This window comes from Lactuca saligna, chromosome 5 (genome assembly GCF_052625555.1).
Source record: "Lactuca saligna cultivar CGN05327 chromosome 5, ASM5262555v1, whole genome shotgun sequence".
NCBI classification, from domain to species: domain Eukaryota; kingdom Viridiplantae; phylum Streptophyta; class Magnoliopsida; order Asterales; family Asteraceae; genus Lactuca; species Lactuca saligna.
The window spans coordinates 302,373,977-302,386,050 of record NC_136421.1 but is presented as its reverse complement, the minus strand read 5'-3'; the positions used below and the strand labels follow the sequence as shown (position 1 = coordinate 302,386,050).

The 12,074-nt window shown below is 31.7% G+C and overlaps 1 protein-coding gene across 2 annotated transcripts; it reads right to left on the bottom strand.

Annotated features, from left to right (window-relative positions):
- Positions 1-3,123: 3,123 nt before the first annotated feature.
- On the bottom strand, positions 3,124-6,005 carry MED19A (mediator of RNA polymerase II transcription subunit 19a-like protein). 2 transcript variants are annotated; one of them, XM_078996888.1, is made up of 7 exons: positions 5,749-6,005; positions 4,639-4,705; positions 4,248-4,540; positions 3,954-4,169; positions 3,724-3,783; positions 3,479-3,630; positions 3,124-3,396 (listed from the first exon to the last, which is right to left on the bottom strand). In XM_078996888.1, exons 2-6 carry the CDS (start codon positions 4,667-4,669, stop codon positions 3,580-3,582), a joined length of 651 nt encoding a protein of 216 aa, XP_078853014.1. In that variant the 5' UTR covers positions 4,670-4,705; positions 5,749-6,005; the 3' UTR covers positions 3,124-3,396; positions 3,479-3,579. The 2 variants fall into 2 exon arrangements, with proteins under 2 accessions (XP_078853014.1, XP_078853013.1); XM_078996887.1 differs by having other exon boundaries at positions 3,488-3,630.
- Positions 6,006-12,074: the final 6,069 nt, after the last annotated feature.

Genomic DNA, 12,074 nt, shown 5'->3' with positions numbered 1-12,074 from the left:
CGGTTTACCGAGACACGCGAGGTGAGTCTTCTCACTATACTTTACCTTGAGTAGGTAACCAGAGTTATGTGATAGAGTATTTGTATGCTATGTATGTTATGGGTTGTACTGCATTACTTTTATGTGTTTGATGCTGTGCATGTTTACAGAGTTAGAACCGGAAGGTTCACAGAGTTAGAACCTGAGGGTTCATGGAGTTTGGGTGCACGGACCCACAGAGTTATAGCCTCGAGTGGCTAATATGTGTTATATGTAGTATTTTGGGAAACTCACTAAGCCTTGTGCTTACAGTGTTGATGTTATTTGTTTCAGGTACTAGTGACGACCGTGGAAAGGCGCCGGCTTGATCCGTACACACACGTTTGGAGCTTGACATTTTGATCTTGGGATTTCGTACTATTTTGTTGAACAATTAAAAGGGGTGTTTCTATGAATATTGATGGAATTATGTTTTATAAAAATCGAAAATTTTGTTTGAAAAATTTAGTGTTACAGTATGTTATGTAATTGTATGGTATGTGGTATGATGGGGGAACTCACTAAGCTTTGTGCTTACAGATTCAGTTTTGGTTTCAGGTACCTCTTCGTCCAAGGGGAATGAACCAGCGGTGTAGCAGCGCATCACACACGCACACTTATGATTTCCACTTAGAGTTTTCTGGGATTGTACTCTGATATTTTGTTATTTCAGATGATTTGGTTTTGAGATATGATATTATGGTTTTATGTATTGACATGATTTTGGCAACGTTTTGATGAACCATTTTATAAATCACCTAATCAAAAGTGAAATTTTTAGCCTCGAATTTTGGGATGTTACAATAGTTTTGATAAGACCAATTGTCAATCTTAGGGAGAATGGATTCAGTTTAGATAAATTCAAATGTTAATTAAATTATAAACAACAAAGTAAAAGAAGGGTTTTATCTAAACTTAATTAAAGTCAATAAAACGAACACAAAAAGAGAGAATAATTTTAGAGACAAAAGCGATAAAGATGTTTTCATATAGAATTCGATTTCGCTTTCAAATATGGTGGATTCCAATCGAGTGCGATGAATATTAGTTATTATTTATCGATTTCTAATGTATTAGTTATCTTGATCTAATTATGTAACGTCGTGGTTTCATCATAAAAAATTTCTTTATTAAAATACCATTTAACATAAAACATGCAACGGAAGTCTTTAATCAAATGTTTCAAAAACAAGAACGATTTACTTAACTTTAAAAAACAACCCCAAATGGAAAATGTTAGTTTAATAATTCAAATTACCAAAAGCGACTACCATGAAAATCCCAAGTGGTATCAACTAAACATAATGACAAACTACCCAAAATCCCAAACTCACCAAACCACACTATCAAACAACCCAAACCAATACAAGGAAAACATGGCAAACAACAACATAAATAAATGTCAATCAGTGCTTAGTGAGTCAACCAGTTGTACAATGTCAAAGTGAAAACATACAATTCCTCTAACGGATCAATCATTCGAATTGTCTAACACATAACATGTTTTCAACTTTACATAGCACATAACATTGTATACTATCAACATTCATCGTTATATTGATATGTTTTTTTATCGTTTGATTGTAACTATTTGTCCCCATTGATCATTGTAATTGCAATTTTAATTTTCATTGTTTTAATAATAGTATTCATCGTTGTAATTACTTATCATCATACCTTGTTGTAATTACTTATTAATAATAGTTCGTCGCCATAATTACACACTCTCGCTCTTTGTAATTACTATTATTAATTTTCACCTCTCACGGGTCCCTACATCGTTAATTGAGTTTCTACCTCGCTCAACCAAAAGGACCACCCAATTCACTACTAGCCTGTCCGGTCGGACTGAGGCAAGAGGTGAGGCATGACTCTCACCCAAGACATGTTGTTCCACTCCGACGTTGCGTAATACAAGTATTCCACTTTTTCATTAAGGATTAGTACAGACAGTGCCTAATTCAACAGTGACACACCTCTCATAGCTCACGTGATGTTTGCACCAGCTTTCCTTGTAAAGCCAACATCACTCCAATTCACCCATCTTTGGTGAACCATGTGTCAAATTGGTCGTCTAAAAAAACATTCGACTTGCTTTCCTCGTAGAACCAACGTTAATTGACTTTCCTCGTAGGATCGACGTTAACCAACTTTCCTCGTAGAGTCCACACATTCTAAATTTCCTTCTGGATTCATAACTAACCGGTTTTCCTCGTAAAACCATCACTACAAGGTTTTCCTCATAGAGCCAACACTAGCCTTGCCCCTCTATGTATATTTCCCATCATTTTTAAATATTTATAATTATATACAAAAGGGTCATTTCATTCCATATTAGTATGTATAATCTTCCTTGTTCAATTATTACATAACACCTAACGGTTTGAATGAAAATTAAAAGATAGAGAATCAACTAGCAGAGTGGACGTAATTACCATATGGACGTTTCATGTAATTATAGCCTGAATGATTTAAGGTTTTAAAAGCCTCATACGGTCATACTCATATACTCATTATCATATAGCTTTTTTTTTAATTCTCAAAAGCAAATTTTAAATTGCCATAGTATCATTATATACGTTCTCATGATTCCATGAACAATTCAAACTTTCACCATACGTGTCCTCCATAGAATTAAACTTGAATCTTGCTAAATGCGGAACTTTGAAGTTTAAACAAAAGAACATTTGTATTTTTGTTTTTGATCAAAATGAGGAATATTTATGGTTTAAAATTATATACCCTTTTGAACCTTGTGATTACGACTACTTCGAGTACTTGTACTATATGTACATATTGTTCCACACAAAAAAGAATCATTAATGACAAAAGTGACCCCATTTTGGGTTTCTTTTCAAGACTTCGAAGCGTCAAAGGAACAAAATATATCCTTTTTTGTTGGTAGTATAATATAATATATGGTTTGGATCCCAAAGAGGAACACATGAAAGGGAATATTTGAACATGAAAACGGATATTTGTTAAGTCAAATGGTAAAATATAAAAATAAGAAAAAAAGAAACACATTTAAAAGACTTGATTAAAAATCAACTATGGTTAATCAATATATAGATGTTGCAATGGAGTTTTAACCAAAAAAACTAGTGACAGAAATATTCATTTGATCTTTTCTAATCTCACTAGTATTTACAAGGTCAAAAAACTCTTACACACATCAACTTAAAAGTTTGTTAAAAATGATTAGAATTGATATATCAAATATGCATGTCACTAATGACTAAACTAAACCAAAGGATACTACAAAGAAGTTTGTTTTCCATCTTTTTTTTTTTTTTTTTTTTTTACCTTGAATAATAAATCAATGGCAAAAGGTGAATTCACCTTCTTGGACATCTTTTAACTAATCCTGTGGCTATTCTGCAGAAAAAGAAAACTAAAAGTTAATTTCTAAATGTTAATCAAGTGGTTTCTTCTTATGGTAAAAGATAAAACATGCTACCTTTGTTACCTCAGTTAATTTTTTTACTACAGTATGTATGGAATCCTTTAGCTTCCATTTGCAATATGAGAACAAACAACACTATACACCACATGCCATTTTCAAGCTGCTATCTTTATTCCCCCTATCTCATCAATCTTTGAGCTCTTATGCTGCAAAATTACATAATAAATCAACACAAAAACAAAAGAAAAACACAAAACTATGTTTTGATGAAAGCATATCTTAAGTGCATTCCAAATTACCTTACTTTTCTTCTGCCTGTGAATGTCATTAACATCTTCATTTCCATCATGCTTCCTTTTCTAAATCCAATTTAAAATAATCCCATCATATTAAATATTGTCACATGTCTTAATGAATCAAGACACCAACCCTTTACTTATTTGCCATTCATTTTTCCTAATGTTAAAACTGTTTGTTAAGGGTAAAATGGTCATTCAGACAATTTATTCAGTCTAGAAAAGAAACAAACCTTGTCATGGTGTTTCTTTGAGTGTTCAGCACCAGAATCATGATGACTACTTTTATCCTTCTTTTTATCCTTGTCTTTATCTTTACTCCGATCTTTATGTCTATGTTTATGTTTCTTGTGCTCTTTATCTTTATCCTTGTGTTTCTTATGCTTCTTTTCTTTATCCTTTACCTCACTCTTAGATTTTCCAGGTATAGTAGGCATCCCCTTCTCAGACTACAAAACAATCATTCAGATTAAATACCACAAAACTGTATTGATTGAAGAAAAAAAAAAAGAAGTCAACTTTCTTACAGATGGAAGGTCAACAGGTGCAGTCTCCTTGAGCTGAAAGGCTTCCCTGAGGAGGTCAAGGTCAAATGGTTGTATGCGTGTGTTTGTATCTCTAGAAAAAGAATTGTTGTATTGTAGGAGTTGATCCAACTGCATCCCTTCACCTTTTCTAATCTCTGTATCCCCAATAACATCATGAAGGTAATGTGTATCTGAAATTGACAAAGGAAGTGACTTCTTGCAGAAGAACTCATAATGTGGTAACAATTTATAGTAACTTATAAGATCCACTGCACCAGTGAGCTCCCTTGGTCCTAGATTATCAACACAACACAATGTAATATTAATTAGTGACATTATTTTAACTGGATATGAAGTGGCAAAAAAGAAAGTATTTGATCTTCAAGATTACCTCTACCAAAATTCTTGCTTTCAGGATCCATTGATCAGTGTCTTGTATGAGGATATACCATTATCACCTGCGAATTGATAGCAAGAATTGTAAATGGTCTTCAATATGAAATTCAAGAACAAATATGTACATCATTATAATTTGGCTTTCATAGTTTCATACAGTATGTGCATACCAATGCACTAATTCTTCGGTAACTACTGAAGAAACTAAATGTATTATCATCGATACTTTATGCATCGTTTTCTTGGATCTGTAGCTATGTAGCTAAGTTATTAGTGTTAGAAAGTTACACTTGGCTAAATATAATAGGACATGAATTGATTACAAGATATATTCATATGTTGGCCCCACTATAATGAAACTTTACAAGCCAAGCTTCTTAAGAGGATTGATAACAAGCATTTAAATTGCTTAGAATCGTAAATCAAAAGACTAGACACATAAAATTGATCAGAGTAAATGAATCAAATATATATCATGTATGCGAATATCATAGATCTCAAATTTTGGAAAATAAAAGCAATCAGCTAATGTAATGTACAAATTGCAAAAGTTTAACCTTTGGGATAAGGTTAGAAAGCAAAAATGGGCACTATTGTATCAATCTTTGTGCCTATCCAAAAGAGAAACTACTATAACAAAACACACAATACTCATGTCCTCATGAGTCACAAAGTCACACTAAAAAGATACAGTTTTCGAAGTTCCCAATAAGGAAAAAGCAACCCCAAAAGAGAAATATCAGAAACAACCAATTTGTGAATCTTATGATTTATCAACTTATCGCGAAAAGTCAAAATCATATTCTTTTGCTGTCAATATCTAAAACAACATACATTTACGCAATCTCCGATTTCAAACTGGACAACACTAACTTAACTAAATTTCGAATCTCATCCAAAATTCCATCCCCCGGAAACCATTTTTTTACACTATTTTATACAATTCAACACCAGATTCCATATTTGCACACTAAATACTAAAATTTGTGCTTATTTCCTTAGCTTAGCATAAGATAGAGGTTGATCTCATTGTAGATCGAAGTAATGGGTTTCAGCAACTATGACTGTAGTTGTAGAAACTTGTAATGCGAAGAGCTTAACTTACCTTATTTGGAAGATGTAGAGCTCAAATGGGATCAATTTGCGTCTAATTTTTGTATGTACTACGAAATCGATGGGTTTTTTTGGGTCTTTCTCGTCGTTTTCCCCTTAACCGAAATAAACCCTAATACGTGTCGAGAGAGTTGAAAAGATGGTGTTCTATCGCGGCGAGGAACTATAAATAGCAAGAGGATTAATCTCAAAGGGTTAAATTGACTATTCGCCTGTGCTTCCTGAGCTTGTTCAGTTGGATGGGAGACCTCGGTTTGTTGGGTTAATATGTCTTATTGTAATGTTTTTTTAATTTATGCAAGAAATATACGTGAATTTTAGACTAGATTACATAAATGTTCCTGTGTCTATATGATTTTTACACTTCTAAGTCCAAACTTTTTTTTCTAACCATCCAAGCTCCATGGTATTGGTTGCTTTCACTAATGGTCCTTCCATCCATTTCCGTTTGTTTGCACATGTTCAAACATGTAAGCTCATGTGCCTCCTACACGAGGGCACAATGGTCTTTTGGTTGGACTCAAGATTTCATATTAGGTGTAGTATAATAGTAGCATATTTTTTTTACATGGTGACACAATAATATAAAAAGTTCAAAAATTTTTGCATTACATACACGAAAGTTAGGCGTTATCAATATCACTGTGAGATACATAACATAACCGCCCATCGTCTTTTCATTTAGCCACTCCATTACCTCCACCCCAAGTTGAAGTTAATTATTAAGACTTAAGCTTACATCAAATTTGGCATCCCCAAACTTATTCGACTATTTATCTATATTATATCATATCATACTATATTATAAAGGAAACATTTTTCTTTTCAACAGATTCATTTAAAGTTCTCATGCATTTTTTTCTTTCACCACATTTATTTGAAACTCCCATGATTTTTCAATTTCTTTCTAATAATAATTATAAGTTGGTTAATAAGGTTAAAAAAATATCAAATCTAAAGTGTAATCATATATAAACTAAATTTTAATATTAAAATAATATCTTTACTTCTACTTATAAAGTTATGTTTTTTAACTTTTAACATAATTTATTAATTTTAATATATTATTGGATATAAATCATTATCATTTTAAAGATACAATTTTGGAACAATTTGTATAAAATATTTCAATTATTAATTTGAATATAACATTACATGGTCAACTTAAATATAAATTTTAGATTAACTTAAATAATCCAAAGAATATTTTGTAAATAGTTAAAAGTGATTAATTGTGGTGGCTTGCTAATAATGATTATAAGTTGGTTAATAAATTTAAATAAGTATCAAACCTAAAATGTAATCATAAATATAATAAATTTTAATTTTAAGATAATATATTTACTTCAACTTATAAAGTTATGTCTTTAACTTTTAATATATTATACTTAATTTATTAGATTTAATATGTTGTTGTGTGAAACTATTATCAGTTTAGAGTTACAATTTTTGAACAGTTTGAACAAACTACTTAAAATGTTAATTTAAATATAACATTACAATGTCAACTTAAATATAAATTTTAGTTCCACTTAAAAAAACCAAAGAATATTTTGTAAGTAGTTAAAATTGATAAATTATAGTGATAAATGCAAAAAACTAAATTGTAATCTCAATTTAACTAAAATATTTCCTAAATATATTTTATAATCAATAAAAGTTTTCAAATAAATAGCTTAAAATAATTTATAATAACAATAGTTAAAAATAATTCTATATATAAATGATTATATTGTTACCTTTAAAATCAAAAAATAATGTCTGGTATTTTAAGTAATTATAATGATAGAAATTAAAGTATTAAGCTGATAAATTTTATAAAATTAATTAACAATAACATTAAACCAATTATATTTAATTATATTCATGTGTAACTCACGGGTACAGTCATTCTAAAAATTGAGATTATGCAATTATAATAAATGTATATATTATCATATAATTAAAAATAATCAATATATATATATATATATATATATATATATATATCAATTTAGTATACGAATTATTATATCAAATTTAACAACCAAATTATTGTTATATTTATAAAAAAAAAAAACATACATTTGTAAATACTTCAATTATATAGGTGTTTATGTGCAACGTGCGGGTATTCGTTTAGTTTTTTTCTATATTGTGATGCATTTGCAAGAGTTAGTGTCGATTATCATTTGGTGGTAAAGTAAAGTGTGCTAGTAAACAAACAGTAATAACAATGGTCTCACATTGGAAAATCAAAGGTGATTGGACACACGAGGAAAGCTAATGCAATCTATGGTATGTCTTATGTCATCGACACTATTGATTGCTTTGTGGTTAATGTCGATAACCTTATATTAAAAAGTATGTTGTATTTTGATATTATCTTGATGTTCATTTTAGTGTTCTAATTATACTTTCTTTTTTGTTGTCACGAGCAATAGCCTTTTTTATATCCAATTGCATCATGTCGGGTATTTTGGTGTTCTCCGGTTGTGATTTTATGTGAATTGATTTCGCATGTCAAAGTATTGTTTGTGTTATTTTCATTATTTAGTTTTTAGTAAGTACAATGTATTAAACTTACATGATCTCTCTCTCTCTCTCTCTCTCTCTATATATATATATATATATATATATATATATATATATATATATATATATATATATATATATATATATATATATATATATTAGTCATAGATTTGAAGGATTTAATAATCAAATTAAGGTCGTATCGCTTTTTTTATAAAACTTAGTTATCAACGTACAACAAATGAGAAAGCAAACGAGTAACAAGTTGCGCCAGCTAAGCCTTTTTATATGGTAAAGTCAATTCTTTTGAATACTACATCCATAGATCTAGGGGATATATATTATTGTTATGCATGATCTATTGTACTCTATTAAGAAGCTCTACCACATCCAACACAACAAATACAAATAGTATGAACACGTGTTGATTTTCCATGCACGGTTTTTCATGTTTGGTGACCTTGCATGTAGCAGCTTTTAATGCAGCATGTTCCGTTGTGAAACCCCCGACCCTTAAGCCTACGAGAGAGGATACCCATGTAAGGTCTACACATGCATATTTCCCTCCAACCCATCGAAAAATCAGAACGTCAGCCGGTCTAAGGGTCGACCTTCCTTCTATTGGTTCAGTCGAGAAATTCACAAGAGCCTCTTTCTTGGCAAAAACTCTGACATGCTTAAATATGTCGAACAAAACATCCTTAACCATATCGTGACTATATTTGAAACTCGAGAGTTCTTTGCAATGAACTGCATGCTCTCCAAAAGAGTCCAAACATGCCTTGCGGCACACTGTACGTATCTCATCACCAAGGAATATTGGAATCATGAGTCGATATTTGAGGATGGTAAGATACTCCACATGATACATATGTTGGCCAAGCCCATTTATAGGGATAGTTAGAAGAAAATCTTGAGCATGTAGTGCACGTAAACACTGAAAAACGACATTCTGAGCCGTCATGTTGAAATTCACTTCCATATCTTCAATAATTGTACTAAAAATGGAACTCGCTAGTGTATTCTGGGATTTAGGGGGTGTCCTTAGTAGTAAAACTGCTAAAGTCAATGTCCGGAACTTAAAACATGGTATAATCTCTTTAATTAGAGATATAATAACATAGAGCATGTTTACAAATTATATATATATATACACACACACACACACACAACAATTTTTTTGGGGATGCTGTAGTTCCCCCAACGTCCTATGTAGCTCCTCCAACACCCCATTTAGCTCCACCACTGTATATATGTAAGGCTTTGCTATAAGATTAGAGAATGACAATTTTTTTTGAAATGGAAAATTTAACCTACTCCTTAAACCCACCTATGTCCATGACGAGACTTAAACTCTCAACCTCAAGGAGGGAGGACAACACCGGATACCGCTGGGCTAGAAGCCCTTTGACACTTAGTCATTAACAACATTCAAGGATCAATTTTTTTCATTAGATATAAAAAAATGAAATGACTCCAAAATGCAACCATGAACTACAACATTCATATTACAAAAGAGAAAGGAACGAGTTAGGTTAGTGCAAGAGGGAGAAGAGCGTCTTTTTTTTCAGAGGTGTTTTTACATCTTACCAAATAAGATGTATTTTTCTTTTTAAGATCATTTATTAAGATCTAAACAAACAATCTGAATCTTGAAGATTCATATATGGCTTCTTTTAAGATTCATTAAGTGTTAAACAAACAACCCATTAGTTACCATTAGAGCGGTAAATAAGAAAATACATACAACTGGTAATGAAAACAAACTTCGAAATCATAACATTAAACTTCATCTTCTCCACTTCAGCTTACATATTGTCCATAACATGTTAAGTAATCCAGTTATGGCCTTATTTGATCTTAGGTAGATTTTTGGTTCAAATAATTGAATGAACCTCTCTCTAAGACTACATCATATTACTCCAAAACATGCTACATGCATATTCATAATTTCGACGTTCTTTATATGCACGCGTAGGAGAAATTATACTCTACAACTTTTGTTTAGACTTCGTTGACTAATTTTGACTTTATTTTTAATATTATTATTTTTAACAGACCGGGACAGGAAAATCCGTTAAAAATTCATAACTTCTTCATCCGACGTCCGTTTTTGTCTGTCTTGTACCGTTGTACTACTATTGACGAGACATTCGATTCTCATTTAGGTTATGTCGGCTAAAACTCACTCGATCTTTATTTCGAGTTTTTTAGTTGTATACTGCTATACTGAAACTTAGAAAAATCATAACTTCCTCATACGAAGTTAGATTTGGACGTTCTTTTTATAAAAATTCTTGGTTTAACGAATACTACGACTTTCATTTAGATCACTACAGCTAAAAAGTAGTTTATTGAAAACTCACTTTTTATGCTAAATAGTGTTTTGCCGGTTTTGTCACGAAACTTCAATTGGTCTTAACTTCTTCGTTATAACTCGAATTTGATGAGGTTTTCGCCTAAATGTTTCTAACGAGATAATCAACAACTTTCAATAATATTATTTTTATTTATTTCCAATTTATATTTCTGTTAATTTCAATAGTTGACTTTTGATCGGAATCTCATAAGACTTCCAATACTTTCCGAATGATTCTAAACATAGTTTTACTTTAATTCTTCATAAAACTATCTTGTTAGAACTCAACACTCAAAATCATATATTAAATAGTATTCATTTTAAACAAAACACAATAACTAAACGTGCATGTTACAAATACCTCCTCATTTTGAGGATTTTGTCCCCGGAATTACAACGATTTAAACAAATGGGCATATTTCGCTCTTATCTCATTCTTATTTTCCCAAGTATAATTTGAGCCTCTATGGTGTTTCCAGTTGACAAGCACCAACTCCACTTTTTTGTTACGCAATTCAGTCATTCTTTATTTTACGATCTCTTCAGGTTCTTCTACATATCTTAACTTATTATCCAGTTTTACCTCAGATAACGGAATCGTTTCATCATATATGCTTAAACATTTACGTAGATAACTCACATGAAACACATCATGAATACCTGCCAAATCTTCCAGCAATTCCAAGAGGTATGCTTGCTTACCAATTCTCTGGATGATTTTGAAGGGCTTACAAATCTAGGACTCAAATTTCTTTTCTTCCCAAATCACATAATGCTTTTCCATGGGGATACCTTTAGCATTAAAAATCACCCACCTAGAATTGTATGGGTCATTTCCTATTTTCTATATAGGACTTCTGTCGATTCTGGGCCGCTTTCATTATTTCGCGTACAATTTGAATCTTGTCGGTGGTGTCTTGAATCATTTCAGGGCCTCCAATGATTTTCTGCCCTATATCACGCCAACATAATGGAGTACGGAATTTACAACCATATAATGCTTCATATGGTGGCATTTTGATTGAAGTATGGTAGTTGTTGTATGAAAATTCGACAAGAGGTAAGTACTTGTCCTAGTTATCACCAAATTCCAAGACACATGCACGAAGCATATCTTCCACTGTTTGGATTGTTCTCTCTATCTGACCATTTGTCTGGGGATGAAGGCATATCTTCCACTGTTTGGATTGTTCTCTCTATCTGACCATTTGTCCGAGATCCTAATTTACATTGGATACTCGCCCAAAAATGAGAGGTGAAGCGAGTATCACGATCGGAAATGATCTTTAGTGGCACACCATGTCTCGCAATAATTTCATCCAAGTATACTTGTGCGTATTTCTCCATTGGAGCCATTTCACGCATGACAAGAAAATGTGTGCTCTTAGTCAGTCGGTCGACAATTACCCAAATGCTATCATTCTGTCTAGTAGTCTTTGGCAACT

Coding starts and splice junctions, on each gene's coding strand:
- MED19A (XM_078996888.1), bottom strand. CDS start 4,669: ATGGATCCTGAAAGCAAGAATTTTGGTAGAG. Junction 3,784..3,953: donor CAAAGAAACACCATGACAAG/GTTTGTTTCTTT, acceptor AATTGGATTTAG/AAAAGGAAGCATGATGGAAA. Junction 3,631..3,723: donor ACAGGCAGAAGAAAAGTAAG/GTAATTTGGAAT, acceptor GTAATTTTGCAG/CATAAGAGCTCAAAGATTGA.